Source organism: Astatotilapia calliptera, chromosome 7 (assembly GCF_900246225.1).
Source record: "Astatotilapia calliptera chromosome 7, fAstCal1.2, whole genome shotgun sequence".
NCBI classification, from domain to species: Eukaryota; Metazoa; Chordata; class Actinopteri; order Cichliformes; family Cichlidae; genus Astatotilapia; species Astatotilapia calliptera.
Genome location: NC_039308.1, coordinates 26401001 through 26413574, shown reverse-complemented (window position 1 = coordinate 26413574; position 12574 = coordinate 26401001). Strand labels below are relative to the sequence as shown.

General features: G+C 38.2%; 1 protein-coding gene across 2 annotated transcripts in view; it reads left to right on the top strand.

Annotated features, from left to right (window-relative positions):
* The window catches only part of sardh (sarcosine dehydrogenase), a 60964-nt gene extending 48442 nt beyond the window's left edge, over positions 1-12522 (top strand). For both annotated transcript variants that reach the window (XM_026174125.1, XM_026174124.1), the window contains exons 18-22: positions 597-690; positions 7751-7913; positions 8124-8292; positions 9105-9240; positions 10239-12522. In XM_026174125.1, the coding sequence (XP_026029910.1) occupies positions 597-690; positions 7751-7913; positions 8124-8292; positions 9105-9240; positions 10239-10367 (691 nt within the window). In that variant the 3' untranslated portion in view covers positions 10368-12522. The remainder of the gene's footprint in view (positions 1-596; positions 691-7750; positions 7914-8123; positions 8293-9104; positions 9241-10238) is intronic.
* Positions 12523-12574: the final 52 nt, after the last annotated feature.

Below are 12574 nucleotides of genomic sequence, written 5' to 3'. Positions count from 1 at the left end.
ACCTCCACACATACATATGTTAGAAACCCTACATATTCCAGCTATATTTCTGCAGGGAATTTTAAGAGCATTCGTTTTTTGTTTTTTTTTCCCGCATTTATTTCTTTTGAATTAGAGGACACCCCTCCAGTTGCATTTCTAACCCTTCCCCTGATATCTTCATCTCTGGCTTCTTGCCACAATATTACAAAAAATATCTCTTTGACGAGGCCTCACACATTGTATTCTCTACCTGCCCACTCACAAACATACAAATGTACAAGCAGCACAGTGAGCTAAACTTAGCCCCCCCCCCCCCCCCCTTTTTTTTTTTTTTTGTTACTGTTGACTCATTTTTTTTATGTAATATTGATTTTGTGTGTGTGTGTATGATTGTGGGAGAAGAGCTGGTACATTTTTGGATTGTTCCAGCATTATTTGTGCTGGTAAAACGTATACCAAAATATAAAAATAAATACATAAAAAATGTCAACAATAATTGTGTTTCTGCACTCTGGTTGCACAAATACAGAAAATGTGTTGAATGACTGCCAGAGTTTCTTCTTCTTCTTATTGGTGTTTTTTTTTTTTTTTTTTTTTTTTTCCCTTTTTTGCAGCCGGGAGGTATTACAGGAGGTTTTAGACACAGACCTGAGCAACGAAGCTTTCCCCTTCTCCTCACACAAAGTTGTTATTGCAGCAGGACATCAGGTGACAGCACTCACACACCCGTTACATGCACACACACATGTACACGATGGATGCTCTACATTTCTCTGCTTCAAAATAACCCTGTCTGTCTTAGTTAAATGAAGAATGCAGTTAATTAAAAATGCCACTATGCAAATTGCATGCTGTTGAGTGAAACGGTATTTTCTTTTCTTTTTTTATTTAAAAGGTTCAGTCATCAAAGATTGTACACTGTGTGTAGGAGGAACAGATGGTGTGTCTCAAGGCGTCCTTGTGACTTCCTTGCATGTCGAGTCTGTCCAAAATTTATGTATTTTTTTTCACATTCTACCTTTTCTTCCTCCGTCCCTGAGGTCTACTGACTCAAAACAAAGTTTATAAGGCCGTGGCTTAGAAGGACATGGGAAACTCTTTGTATTCATACCATGGTACAAATAAAAGACCAATCGCGATTTTTAAAACATTTGGTTGGTATCTTAAGGGAGGGATGGAGGTGCAGTTGCTATAAAGGAAAGGGAAAAGGAGCAAAAATGATGCTCATGTACTCATTTTTAGCTGTCTTTTTATAAATTTTTCAAGAGGTGATGCAGTTAAGTGTGATCAGCCTCTGCCTTTGACCTCCACAGACTTCCTGCCCTCAAAAAAAAGAAAAAAGAAAAAGAGCATGTTGTACCAACACATGCAGCGACACATATGTCCACACACATACTCGCTCTCTTAGTTGGTCTTGCATGAATTATGCAGCGCTCTGGTGGTTGCAGTCAGCATCTTCTCACAGCTCTGCAGGAGTGTTTGTGTTGCTTGTGTGCAAGTGTGCCACTTGTGCTGTCTTCCAGCTGGTTTCTGGCCTTGTCTGGGTGACATTTTAATGGCTGCACTGCTGTGAGACCAGAACCCTCTGCTCCCCTCATAGCTCATTAGACTCTCTCGCTCTCTCTCTTTCTCTGTCTCTCGCTCTCTCCTAATAGCAAATGTGCAGCGGGATGGAGGGAGATACAAATTTATGTGTAGATGCAGTCTTGTACATATGTCAGCCTTTTAGCTATCTGTCTTTGATTTTTTCCAGGTAAATGTATAATTGCTGGTCACTCATGTGCTTCAGGGTGTATTTTGAATATATGCAGGCATACATGTACCTTCCCCAGAGCTTCATGCGTACATATGGGACTCAGGGTGATCCCTACATGGCCAGATGGCCTGGCTGTCACTACACCTACTGGGGAAACTGTTGTTTTCTCTCCACGTTTTTTTTTATTTTATTTGCTCTCTCTCATATTTTTTTAAAAATTTTTTTTTTAGATGTGATCTTTCCATCTCCTTTTCTCTCACCTGAATTTGATGTGATTTCATTTTAAAGAGCAATATGGGATTTGTCACCTTTGTGTTCTCATATTGTTTCATTGTAACATTGTACACTCACTCGCCACCTTGTTAGTTACATCTGTTCAACTGGTCATTGCTGAAAATATCTAATCAGTCAGTCATGTGGTAGCAAATCGACACATTTAGGTATGCTGTTGACCTGCAAAACAAGCGCGTCCATGCTCACAGGTGTACACACGGGTGATCACACCCACAAACTACACCCTTTTTGGCTCCTACCTCAAAGCACACTGTGTTCTGTTGATCTTATGTGCTGCACAATAATGTTTAATATTTAGTATTTACTGTCATATTCCCATATATCATTGTGATGTTGTTTATTCTATTACTCTTGTTCTCTTCTGCTTGCTTTCTTTTTTCTTTCTCAGCAGGTGATTGATATATGCATTTTTTTTTTCTTTTTTCTTCTTTTTTTCTTTTTCTGCTCATTCTGTTGGTTTTTGTCTTTTGCCCTTCTCCCCCGTCCCTCTTCTCAGCTGTTTTTCTTTCCCTCTTTCTTTCTCCCCTTCTTTCCCCCAGTCAAGTCTGTCCCATGTTCAGTAAGTGAAAATAAAATAAACAATAAAAGGTGAATCAAATGGACCATTATGGCAAGGCTGGGATGGTCAATTTGGTAAAGTAAATCCGTTGGGCATCTTTCTTTGCCTTTAGACAACAATTCTGATGGCAAAAGAGCCAAACGGGACAGGCAAAAAAAAGCAAAAAAAAAAGCATCGGAATGAGGAAGACAGATGATTTATGTGACTTTGAGAACTGAAGATCTACTGTACTGGGATTTTCCCCAGAGAACCATCTCTAGGGATTGATCTTAAAAAGAGAAAATAACCAGTATGTCTGAGCAAAAATGGCTTGTTGATGCTTTGCTCGAGGCCAGGAGAATGGTCATACTGCTCTGGGCAGATGGGAAGGCAACCACTTGTTACATTCGAGGTAGGCCGAAGATCATCTCAGAGTGCCGAACATTGAGGTAGATGGATCTGCAGCAGCAGAGGACCATTGTACAGGTGGCACTCGTGTCAGCAGAGAACAAGAAACTGAGCCTACAATTTGCGTTAGCGCTCCAAAATTAGACAATAGAAGTTTGGAAAATCATTATCTGGTCTCAGTCTGAATGTCTGCTGTGAAATTTAGATGGGCCCAGAATTTAGAGTAAACAAAATGAAAACATAGATCCATCCTGCCTTGTATCAACAGCTTGAGGCTGGTGGTGTTATAATAGGGGTGGGGGCATTTTTTTTGTTGACACATTTAGGCTTCTTAGCACCAACTGAGCTTTGTTTAAACACAACAACCTACCTGAGTATTGTTGCTGACCATGGCAATATGGAGACATATTGCCACTGAACAATATGTTCCCATATTGAACAAGCTTCTGGTTGTTCAGTGGAACAACCAGAAGCTTTCCTACACAACCAGGCTCCACCATCAGCCCACAGCCAGGCTCCACCATCAGCTAGCAGGTCCAGCCAGCAGGCCACAACCAGGCTCTACCACAGGTCTATCAGGTCTATCTGTCAGTCAGCATGTTATCCTCAGTAGTCTTTTTTTCCTTTGTTTTTATTGACAGCTTTTTGTCTACATGATGTCTGTGGAGCAAGAAAAACCATACTTCTTACTCCTCTCAAAGGGAACAAGGTGGGATTTTACATCTTTTAAGCTTCTCAAACGTGATCATCAGCAGAGATCTCATTTTAACTGATTTATTCCATATCACTGGTTTATTTCCCAATTCTCTCACCCCCCAAAGAGATTGGGCACTAAGAGAAATCAGTCTGTAATCCTACAAAAAAAAATCTGTGAAAAGAAAATGTTTTATTGTTCTTCTGCTTCTTTTATCTGGAAATGTGCAACCTAATCCCGGTCCAGATTGCAAATGCTTAAGTACTCCTTGTGATTTTAAAACTCGAACAGGTCTTGGTATCACTCATTTACATGTCAGAAGTCTTCTTCCCAAACTTGATTTTGTGAAAGTTTGGATGAAAGAGTTAGATACCAATATTCTTATAGTATCAGAAACCTGGCTTACAAAATCGATTACTGACAAAGACATTGCAATAACAGGCTATAATCTTTTCCGTTGCGACCACCTCAGAAAGGGTGGCTGTCAAGAGATTTATTTTAAAAGACACTTCTTCAGCTGAGAGTCTAAGAGTGAAGACACACACACGCTGCAGATTTTACTTGCAAGGGCGGTCACAGAGCGCTCACACGAGAGTGGGGGGCCCTGTGATCAGCGCTCTGTTCTTGCACTTGTCTTTATTTATTTTATTTTTGTGTGTGTGTGTGTGTGTGTGTGTGTGTGTGTGTGTGTGTGTGTGTGTGTGTGTGTGTGTGTGTGTGTGTGTGTGTGTGTGTGTGTGTGTGTGTGTGTGTGTGTGTGTGTGTGTGTGGGGTCAGTCAGAACTGGGGAAGATTCAGATAGAAATATCAGAACACGTTTTATAAAGAACAATCAGTTCTGCATGAAGAAAGGTCATCATGCAGTATTCTATCACACGTAAACTTATATCATTAAAAGCTTATACTGACTACTAAATACAATTTTCCATTGACAGTGGCGGTGTTGCAATTTATGTAAAAAGCAAATTCCATGTTACTGTCTCTCCCTTTGCTGAAAGGAGGTGATCCTTCAGATGTTACTACAGGCCCATATCTAAATTGTGTGTTCTAGCAAAAGTTCTAGAAAAGTTCATTAGTGAACAACTGAAAGACTTTTTGGACAAAAATTCCTTTCTTTCCCAACATCAGTCAGGATTGAGAAAACAACACAGCACAATAACTGCTGCTATTAAAGTGGTTAATGACATCGTTAATTTAATGGACTGCAAAAAATACTGTGCTGCTCTTTTTCTTGACTTGTCAAAGGCTTTTGATACAGTTGACCATGCTATTTTATTAAATAGACTAAACAATATTGGTCTATCTGTAAATGCTGTAAGTTGGTTTTCAAATTACTTGTCAGCAAGAAAACAGTGTGTCCGTGCTGCTGGGTCTTCTTCCTCTTTTCTCCCAGTATCCAAAGGAGTTCCACAGGGCTCCATATTAGGGCCATTGCTATTTTCTCTTTACATAAACAACCTTTGTGATAATTTGTCAAATGCAGCATTTCATCTTTATGCAGATGATACAATTATTTATTGTTCATCCCCTTCAGTAGCACAAACCCTGCATTTTCTGCAGTCTGCCTTTGATATAGTTCAGTCCCATTTAACTCAACTTAAGTTGGTGTTAAATCCAGATAAATCCAAGTTCATGTTATTCTCAAATGGCAAGGAGTTGTTAGCTACGTTTCCTAAGATTAAAACAATTCAAGGAACTGAAATTGAAATGGTCACACCTTACAAATATCTAGGGATCATTATAGATCAGAATTTGTCATTTAAAACTCACATCCAAAGGCTTGTGTCGAAGTTAAAACTAAAACTAGGTTACTTTTTTAGAAATCAATCCTGTTTCTCCCTCCAAGTGAGAAAACACTTGATTCATAGAACTTTTTTACCTTTATTGGATTATGGTGACCTGCTTTTTATGAATGCACCTGCCCACTACCTAAAGAGGTTGGATACTGTGTACCATTGTGCTTTACATTTTATTACTGGCTATGGAAATCGTGTACATCATTGTTCTTTGTATGCTGCTGCTAAATGTCTATCTTTGCATATTCGCAGACTCTCCCATTGGTTGATCTTTATCTATCTCTCGTTGGGCTGGTTCCATCTTATTTATGTGTTTATATGTGTAAAAACCACAACCAGTACAGCCTTTGTTCCCATAATACCATACAATTGATTATCCCAAAAATCTGAACAGAATTGGGGGGAAAGGCTTTTAAATACGCTGCCCCTGCTTCCTGGAATAATCTGCAGAAGGAACTGAAATTATCAGAATTGGTTACCTTAAAGGAACGAGAGAATAACTCTTTTACTCAATGTGATTGTTTTTAATGTACTCTTAATTTGATCTGTTATTGTATATTTTACACATGTTGGTATGGGATATTGTATTTGTTTTAAATGTTATATATTTATGTGGTATGTGTATTTTAACTTTTGTTGCCATGATGCCAGGTCTCTCTTGAAAATGAGATTTTTAATCTCAATGAGATTTTTTACCTGGATAAATAAAGGACTAATAAAAAATAAATAAATCCCATTATGACCACTGTGCACCCATCTTCTGAAGGCTACTTCCAGCATGTATCGCATCATGTCACAAAACTTAAATCATCTCAAACCAGGGTGTTGAACATGACAATGACTAATGACTATACTCATGGTCAGATCTCAATCCAACAAAGCACCTTTGGGTTGAATCAGGAGATTCACATCATGGATTTGTAGCCAAAAAAATCTACAGCAGCTGTGTGATGCTGTCATGTCACTACGGACCAAAATCTCTGAGGAATGTTTTCAGTGCTTTTGTTGAATCTGATACAAATTTAAGGCAGCAGAGTCAGTCTTGTTATGATTAAGTGGCATATTCTGGATTTTTAAAGCTGTTACTGATAATGCAACTTGATTTCAGATCTTTACATGTATTGCTTGTTTTGTTTTGTTTTTCCTCCCTGGTGGTTAACGTTGTAATGAAGACACATTGCCATACTTAATTATAATATATAACATGTACATGTACTGGGACTTCTTGTTACATTACTGACACATTATATATATTATTGTAGTGAAAAGGGAACTGAAGGAAGAACTTTTTATTTTCATCTCATACAACTTAAAAAAAAAAAAGTTAAGATGGATTGTTTATCAAAGATAGACATTGCCTGGTAAATGTGACATCATCTCAGAAAACACTGCCGGGGTTAGCACAGATACCTGCTATATGTAAAATGATACATTTCATTTTTCAAATGCTGAGGTTGGCGTTAAAACAGCAGTGCTAATAATAATAATGCAGACTTTTAGCCTGCAGTTTTTCAGTGCTTCAAGCCCAAAGCTATCTACATGGTTTAATCTTATTTCACTCCCAGTTAAAAATGAAAATGGCTGTCACTGTTGTAGTAAACTGCATAAAATATTAGATTATTATAACCACTACATGGCCATTCTGCTGGCTGACATTTTTGCTTTATTAATTTCACACAGTTTTCTGTAAGGGTGTGAGGGCGCTTTAGCTTACATAATACCATAGAAGAAGAAACAGAAGGAGAAGATTTGTGTGCAGATTTTCACTTTGCAAAAATGAAATGACAGGATACACAGTCTGTACTCGCAGTCTTCATCAGTTGTCAGAAGGTAAACAGATTGCAGTTGCTTCTCCTGAGCCGTTCGCTGGAGTTTTTTCTCCTCTTCCCTTTTCTGCATTTTTTGCTGTGAAGATGATGAACGTTAACACGATCTTTATTGAAAAAGACAAACTATAAAGAATGACACACAGATTGCAAAATGCTTTCCATTTTCCTTTTGATTCATAGCAACGTCTTTCATGCCTTCAGTATGATTGTATTTTCCCTCCTGTCCTTTCTTGTGCACCTTGTATCTTCGTACATCTGTCCTGATTTTTCTCTTCTGTTTTCTGGCTTTCTGTGAAGCTGCTTTTGGTATTAAAATGAATTCCATGTAAATTTGGGCCTCAAGGATGAAGTGTGTTTGTGCATGAATGAGCACAAAAAGAGTATGGCAGCTCGGTCCTCTTTGTGCATCTCTCCATCTTCTAAGCCTCTTCTCTGACCCCTCTCTCATCACAGGTGCGAGCTATGCGCCTGTCATTTGTCGGAGAGCTCGGCTGGGAGCTGCATATTCCCAAAGATTCCTGCCTTCCAGTCTACCGTGCTGTCATGGCTGCTGGTGCAAAGCACGGCATCATCAACTCAGGCTACAGAGCCATCGACTCGCTCAGCATAGAGAAAGGTAACTTGTATTTAAAGGTCATAAATCTATAACTATAATATCCAATCTAGCTCAGGTAGGATTTAACTAGTAAACAAAACAACTGAGTCTACATTTCTTTTAATAATCATCCAGCATGGAACTCAGCCAAAGTTTACTTTTAATAATATTGTACCAAATATGCAGGAAACATGGCTTTTACTCTAATCTTTTGTGTTTCTTGTTTTTAAGGGTACAGGCATTGGCACGCCGACCTGCGCCCTGATGACACACCACTGGAGGCGGGGCTAGCCTTCACCTGCAAGCTGAAGAGTTCAGTCCCTTTCCAGGGTCGTGATATGTTAGAGAAACAGAAGAAGGAGGGACTGAAGAGGCGCATCGTCTGCTTCACCACTGATGAGTCAGTAGAGCTTCTGTCGTGACATGATATTTTAGTCATCAGAAAGAAATTAAGAAAATTAATTAAGGGGGGGGCATTTATAGATGTAATTTAAATATTTTCAGCAGCACAGCAACCATCCATGTTATTCCCAGGCAACAGGATCATTATATTTAAAGATGGTGCAGTGAATAAATGCAACATTGATTTGAAAAATCAAATAAAATCAAATATATGTTTTATTCCAGAGCGAAAGATGGGAACAGGTGAAGCAGTTTATAAATGTTATCTTTAGATATATTATGTTTAAGTAGTTCTGACTATTAATATTTAAGATTCATAACCTTATTTTATGAAGTAAATAATACACCAAAAAAAATACAAATCTTTTCATTTTCTGAGACCTGAGACTGTATTTATACACCAAACAACCACATTATTAAAACCACTGACAGGTGAGATGAATAACATTGATTATCTCGTTACAGTGGCAGTTGTCAAGGAAATGAGGTATTTTAGGTTGCAAGTGAACAGTCGGTTATTAAAGTTGATGTGCTGGAAGCGGGAAACTCTGACCGACTGACAGCAGTCAGTTGTGATGGCGGGGTCTGAGTTTCTCAGAAAGGTCTTGTGGGCTGTTACTGGTATGCACTGGTTAATATTTATCAAAAGCGGTCCAAAACAAACAAATCCAGTGAAACGGCAACAGGGTTGTATTGTTGAAAACTTGACACTACCTCCAGTCTTTCATTGTCAAATGTCAAAATCTTTGCAACATTGTTTTGAGATAAAGCTGTTATCATTATCTGCATCTCTTACTCTGTGGCTTTTAGGAAAGTCCCGATGTTTGGTCTGGAGGCTATTTACCGCAATGGTGTTCCTGTTGGTCACCTCCGACGTGCCGACTATGGCTTTTATATCGACAAAACTATTGGTTATGGATACATCCGCAATCCAGATGGAGGAGTGGTAAGTGCCTTAAAAGCACCAACACACTGCAGTGCCCACACTTATTCTGACCACATTCTCTCCCGTTTTCCAGTGTTTGTGTTAAAATATGAAAATGGCAGAGATCTGCGCTGTTGTGAAAAAAATGTGTCGAGTTTACTAAATCCTTGAAAGTAAAGTGCAGAAAACTAAAATGATCACGCGAGCCGTTGTCATAACTGAATATCAGACAGCTTAGATTAGTAGCTAAGGTTGCGTGCAGCAGTTGACTTCTGTGATTTTAATATCTGCTTAGATATGTGTCATATGTCCCTGCATGTATTTCTGCATTTAAATTCTTCTCAAGGTTTTTCTTTGATTAGTAATAAACAAGTAGTATGCACGCGTATGGTTAGCGTGAGGCTCCAGGACATGGAGCATGTGTCTGTCAGCGAATGAATTCGAGACACGGTGACAGATTAGTGGGAGAGTCGGGGAGTCAGTCAGTGAAAATTAGCACTTGGTGTTACGAGCGAGCTGACACTGAGTCATGAGGGAATTGATAGCTTCCTGTGCTTTAAAACTCCTGCAGTCACATTGTCCGTTCTGGAATAATCTGCCTGCTCGGAGCAGTATTTTATACAACCAACAAGTAATGGTGTTCCTCCTCTATGACTTGTCAGATTTTTGTGATACTTGCACACAAGCATTTACAACCAAACTGTGCTCAGGGTCAGGGTTTTATTTGTCATCTTACGGACTATATACAGAACCATCCATCACAAATCGCACAGTCACAAATGGCATTTGTATGCAATTTGTGAATTGTGATGGATCGTGAGCCTGATGAGCTGCTCCGTCATTCTGGTTTACAAAGTACGTGGATTCTTGCTCATCTCTTTTTGCTCCCTTGTCATTTTCATCTTTAATGTGTCCTTGTTTGACACATTTGAAATTCTCCTCCCCATACTTGCTTATCGTTCTGTCTTTTTTGTGTTTTATGACTTATCATTTTCTCTCACCGTCTCTTTCTTCATCAGGTTAGCGCTAACTTCATAAAGAGTGGTGAGTTTACCCTGGAGAGGATGGGAGTAGTATACAAGGCCAAAGCACACCTCAAATCTCCTTTTGACCCTGAGAATAAGCGTGTCAAGGGCATCTATGATTGAGATCAGACCACACATGTAAAAACTGACGAAAAACACACCAGCTACAGAACGGCACCAGAGGTGGAGGGATTTACAACCTTTTGTACGAGCAGCTGTTTTTGTCTTCTGTCAAATACAAGTTCATCTCAAATGTTGTTAATTTTGTTCTGATTTGATGGGACTCATGTGCATATGATCGATTTTATGCTCATTTGTAAAATGTTGCATGTTGAAAGCTGGTGAAAAATGTGCATCAGTAAAAATCAGATATGACTGGATTGTTAAGGGTGCTTCTGTTTCTTGTCTCCACGTTTTTATATCCACTCTGAGAGTAATAGCACACTGTTTGAATCGTCATGCAAGTACTAATACCATGAAAACGTTCAAGGGATACACTGATCGTATTATCTCTAAGAGTCGAGGGATTTGTGGTCCAGATTGCCTTCATCTTTCCAGGGTTTAACTTAAGAACTTTAATAACGGATGATGTATTTCAAACCGTTTTTCTTTTTTTTTTTAATAATAACTAAAACATCTGTTGGTTGTTTATGTCAAAGGATCAACAGCCAGAAATAGTAAAGACAGTTAACTCTTAATCTGCAACTAACCCTGTTAGTAGAGTTTTCAGTGCAACTCTTTGGATAGAACTTGGGTGTGTGTGTGTGTGTGTGTGTGTGTGTGTGTGTGTGTGTGTGTGTGTTCTAAACAGTACAAACAGCTGATACAACAGATATTTGGATGTTTTTATCCAAAGTAAATATCAATAAATATACTTCTCAGTTTTTGGGAAGGTCCTTTGAAAAAGCTAATCAGGCTGAAGAGAAAGCTATCCTTTATTAGAAGTACTTTGATATTAATGGCGGTGTTAATTTGACCTTTTACTTGGTTATACTAATACTCTGTAATGGGGAGTAAAATTATTCTCATAACAATACAGACATTTACAGAGAATACAATAACTGTTTGTGCTGATAATGATGACAAAATCCAGAGGCTTTTTTTTTTTGTTTGTTCTCTAAATCTGAAGCAGTCATCCTGGGAGAGAAAGGAAGGCGAAAAAAGAAACACCCAAAGGCACGATGTACCAGGGAAACAAGACACTAATGAAGTAGAATAACAGAAGACAGCAGTTTTCAGAAAACACTTTTGGGAAAAGATCTCCTTTGTCTTCTGATCCGTCCCCTCATGGTCATGGCATTATGTGTTAATGTACCGCCTTTTGTTCTTTAACAGATAGAAGTTTGCTAAATAAGGCGAGCAGTTAATTTATGCATAGGTAAACCTCTCATTTTATCTTTGCTATAATTCCTAAATATTTAAATTTGAAACTAATAGTAACGCAAGACATGACTTTATAGATGTCATGCTGGGAAAAATTAAGTTGTTGATGAATACCTTGGCTTATATTGATTTTTTTTTTTTTTTTTTTTAAAAAGACTAAATGCTCTTAATGTACAGAGAATCTTATCTTTAATGTAGGTGCTGTTTTTTTTAGTTATAATTATTCTTAGTGTTTACACAAGCATCTAAATCTGGTTTGACACTCATAAGACAATGTTTTGTTTACTCTAACTTACACGAATACACTTGGAGTCCAGCACACACACTGTGAACAGCTCAGAAAAAGGTGTCTAAATAATGGAAGGCATTTGTATGTGTGTTTCCTGCTTCTCCCGCCGATGTTTGTTGAAACCAGTTCAGCACGAAATGTTTACTAATGTGGAATGATTCATCGATTCTGCTCACAAGGCCATTAATCATTGCAATGGTTGTTCTCAGGAGCAGTCTAGGTTAATAACGAGATTTATGTGGGAAATTTGAAACATGCTGATAAAACACTGCAGCTCTTTTATCACATTGTAGGTAGAGTTTCTGTTTCTTTTGTTTGTTTGTTTTTTAGCTTCTTCCTGTAATATGATTAAACACTGAAAACCTCTCGATGGAAAACTGGCTTGTTGTTAAAATTTATCTTGTTATTGGATGTTTGGATGTACATTTGGACTGTGCGTTTATTATTAATGCTTAGAGAGGAAAAACTTGACCAGTTTAAAGTGAATAAAAAATGAGAGGTGGAAAGATGTGGCGGCCAGTCAAATTATAAAGCAAATGTTAACCCTCATTCATTTCTTCTGTCCAAAGCGATTTGTGTATTAATAAATGTCTATTTAACATTCAACACTTTGTGACATTCATTATTCATCCATCCATTTACTTTAACTAAGGAAAGG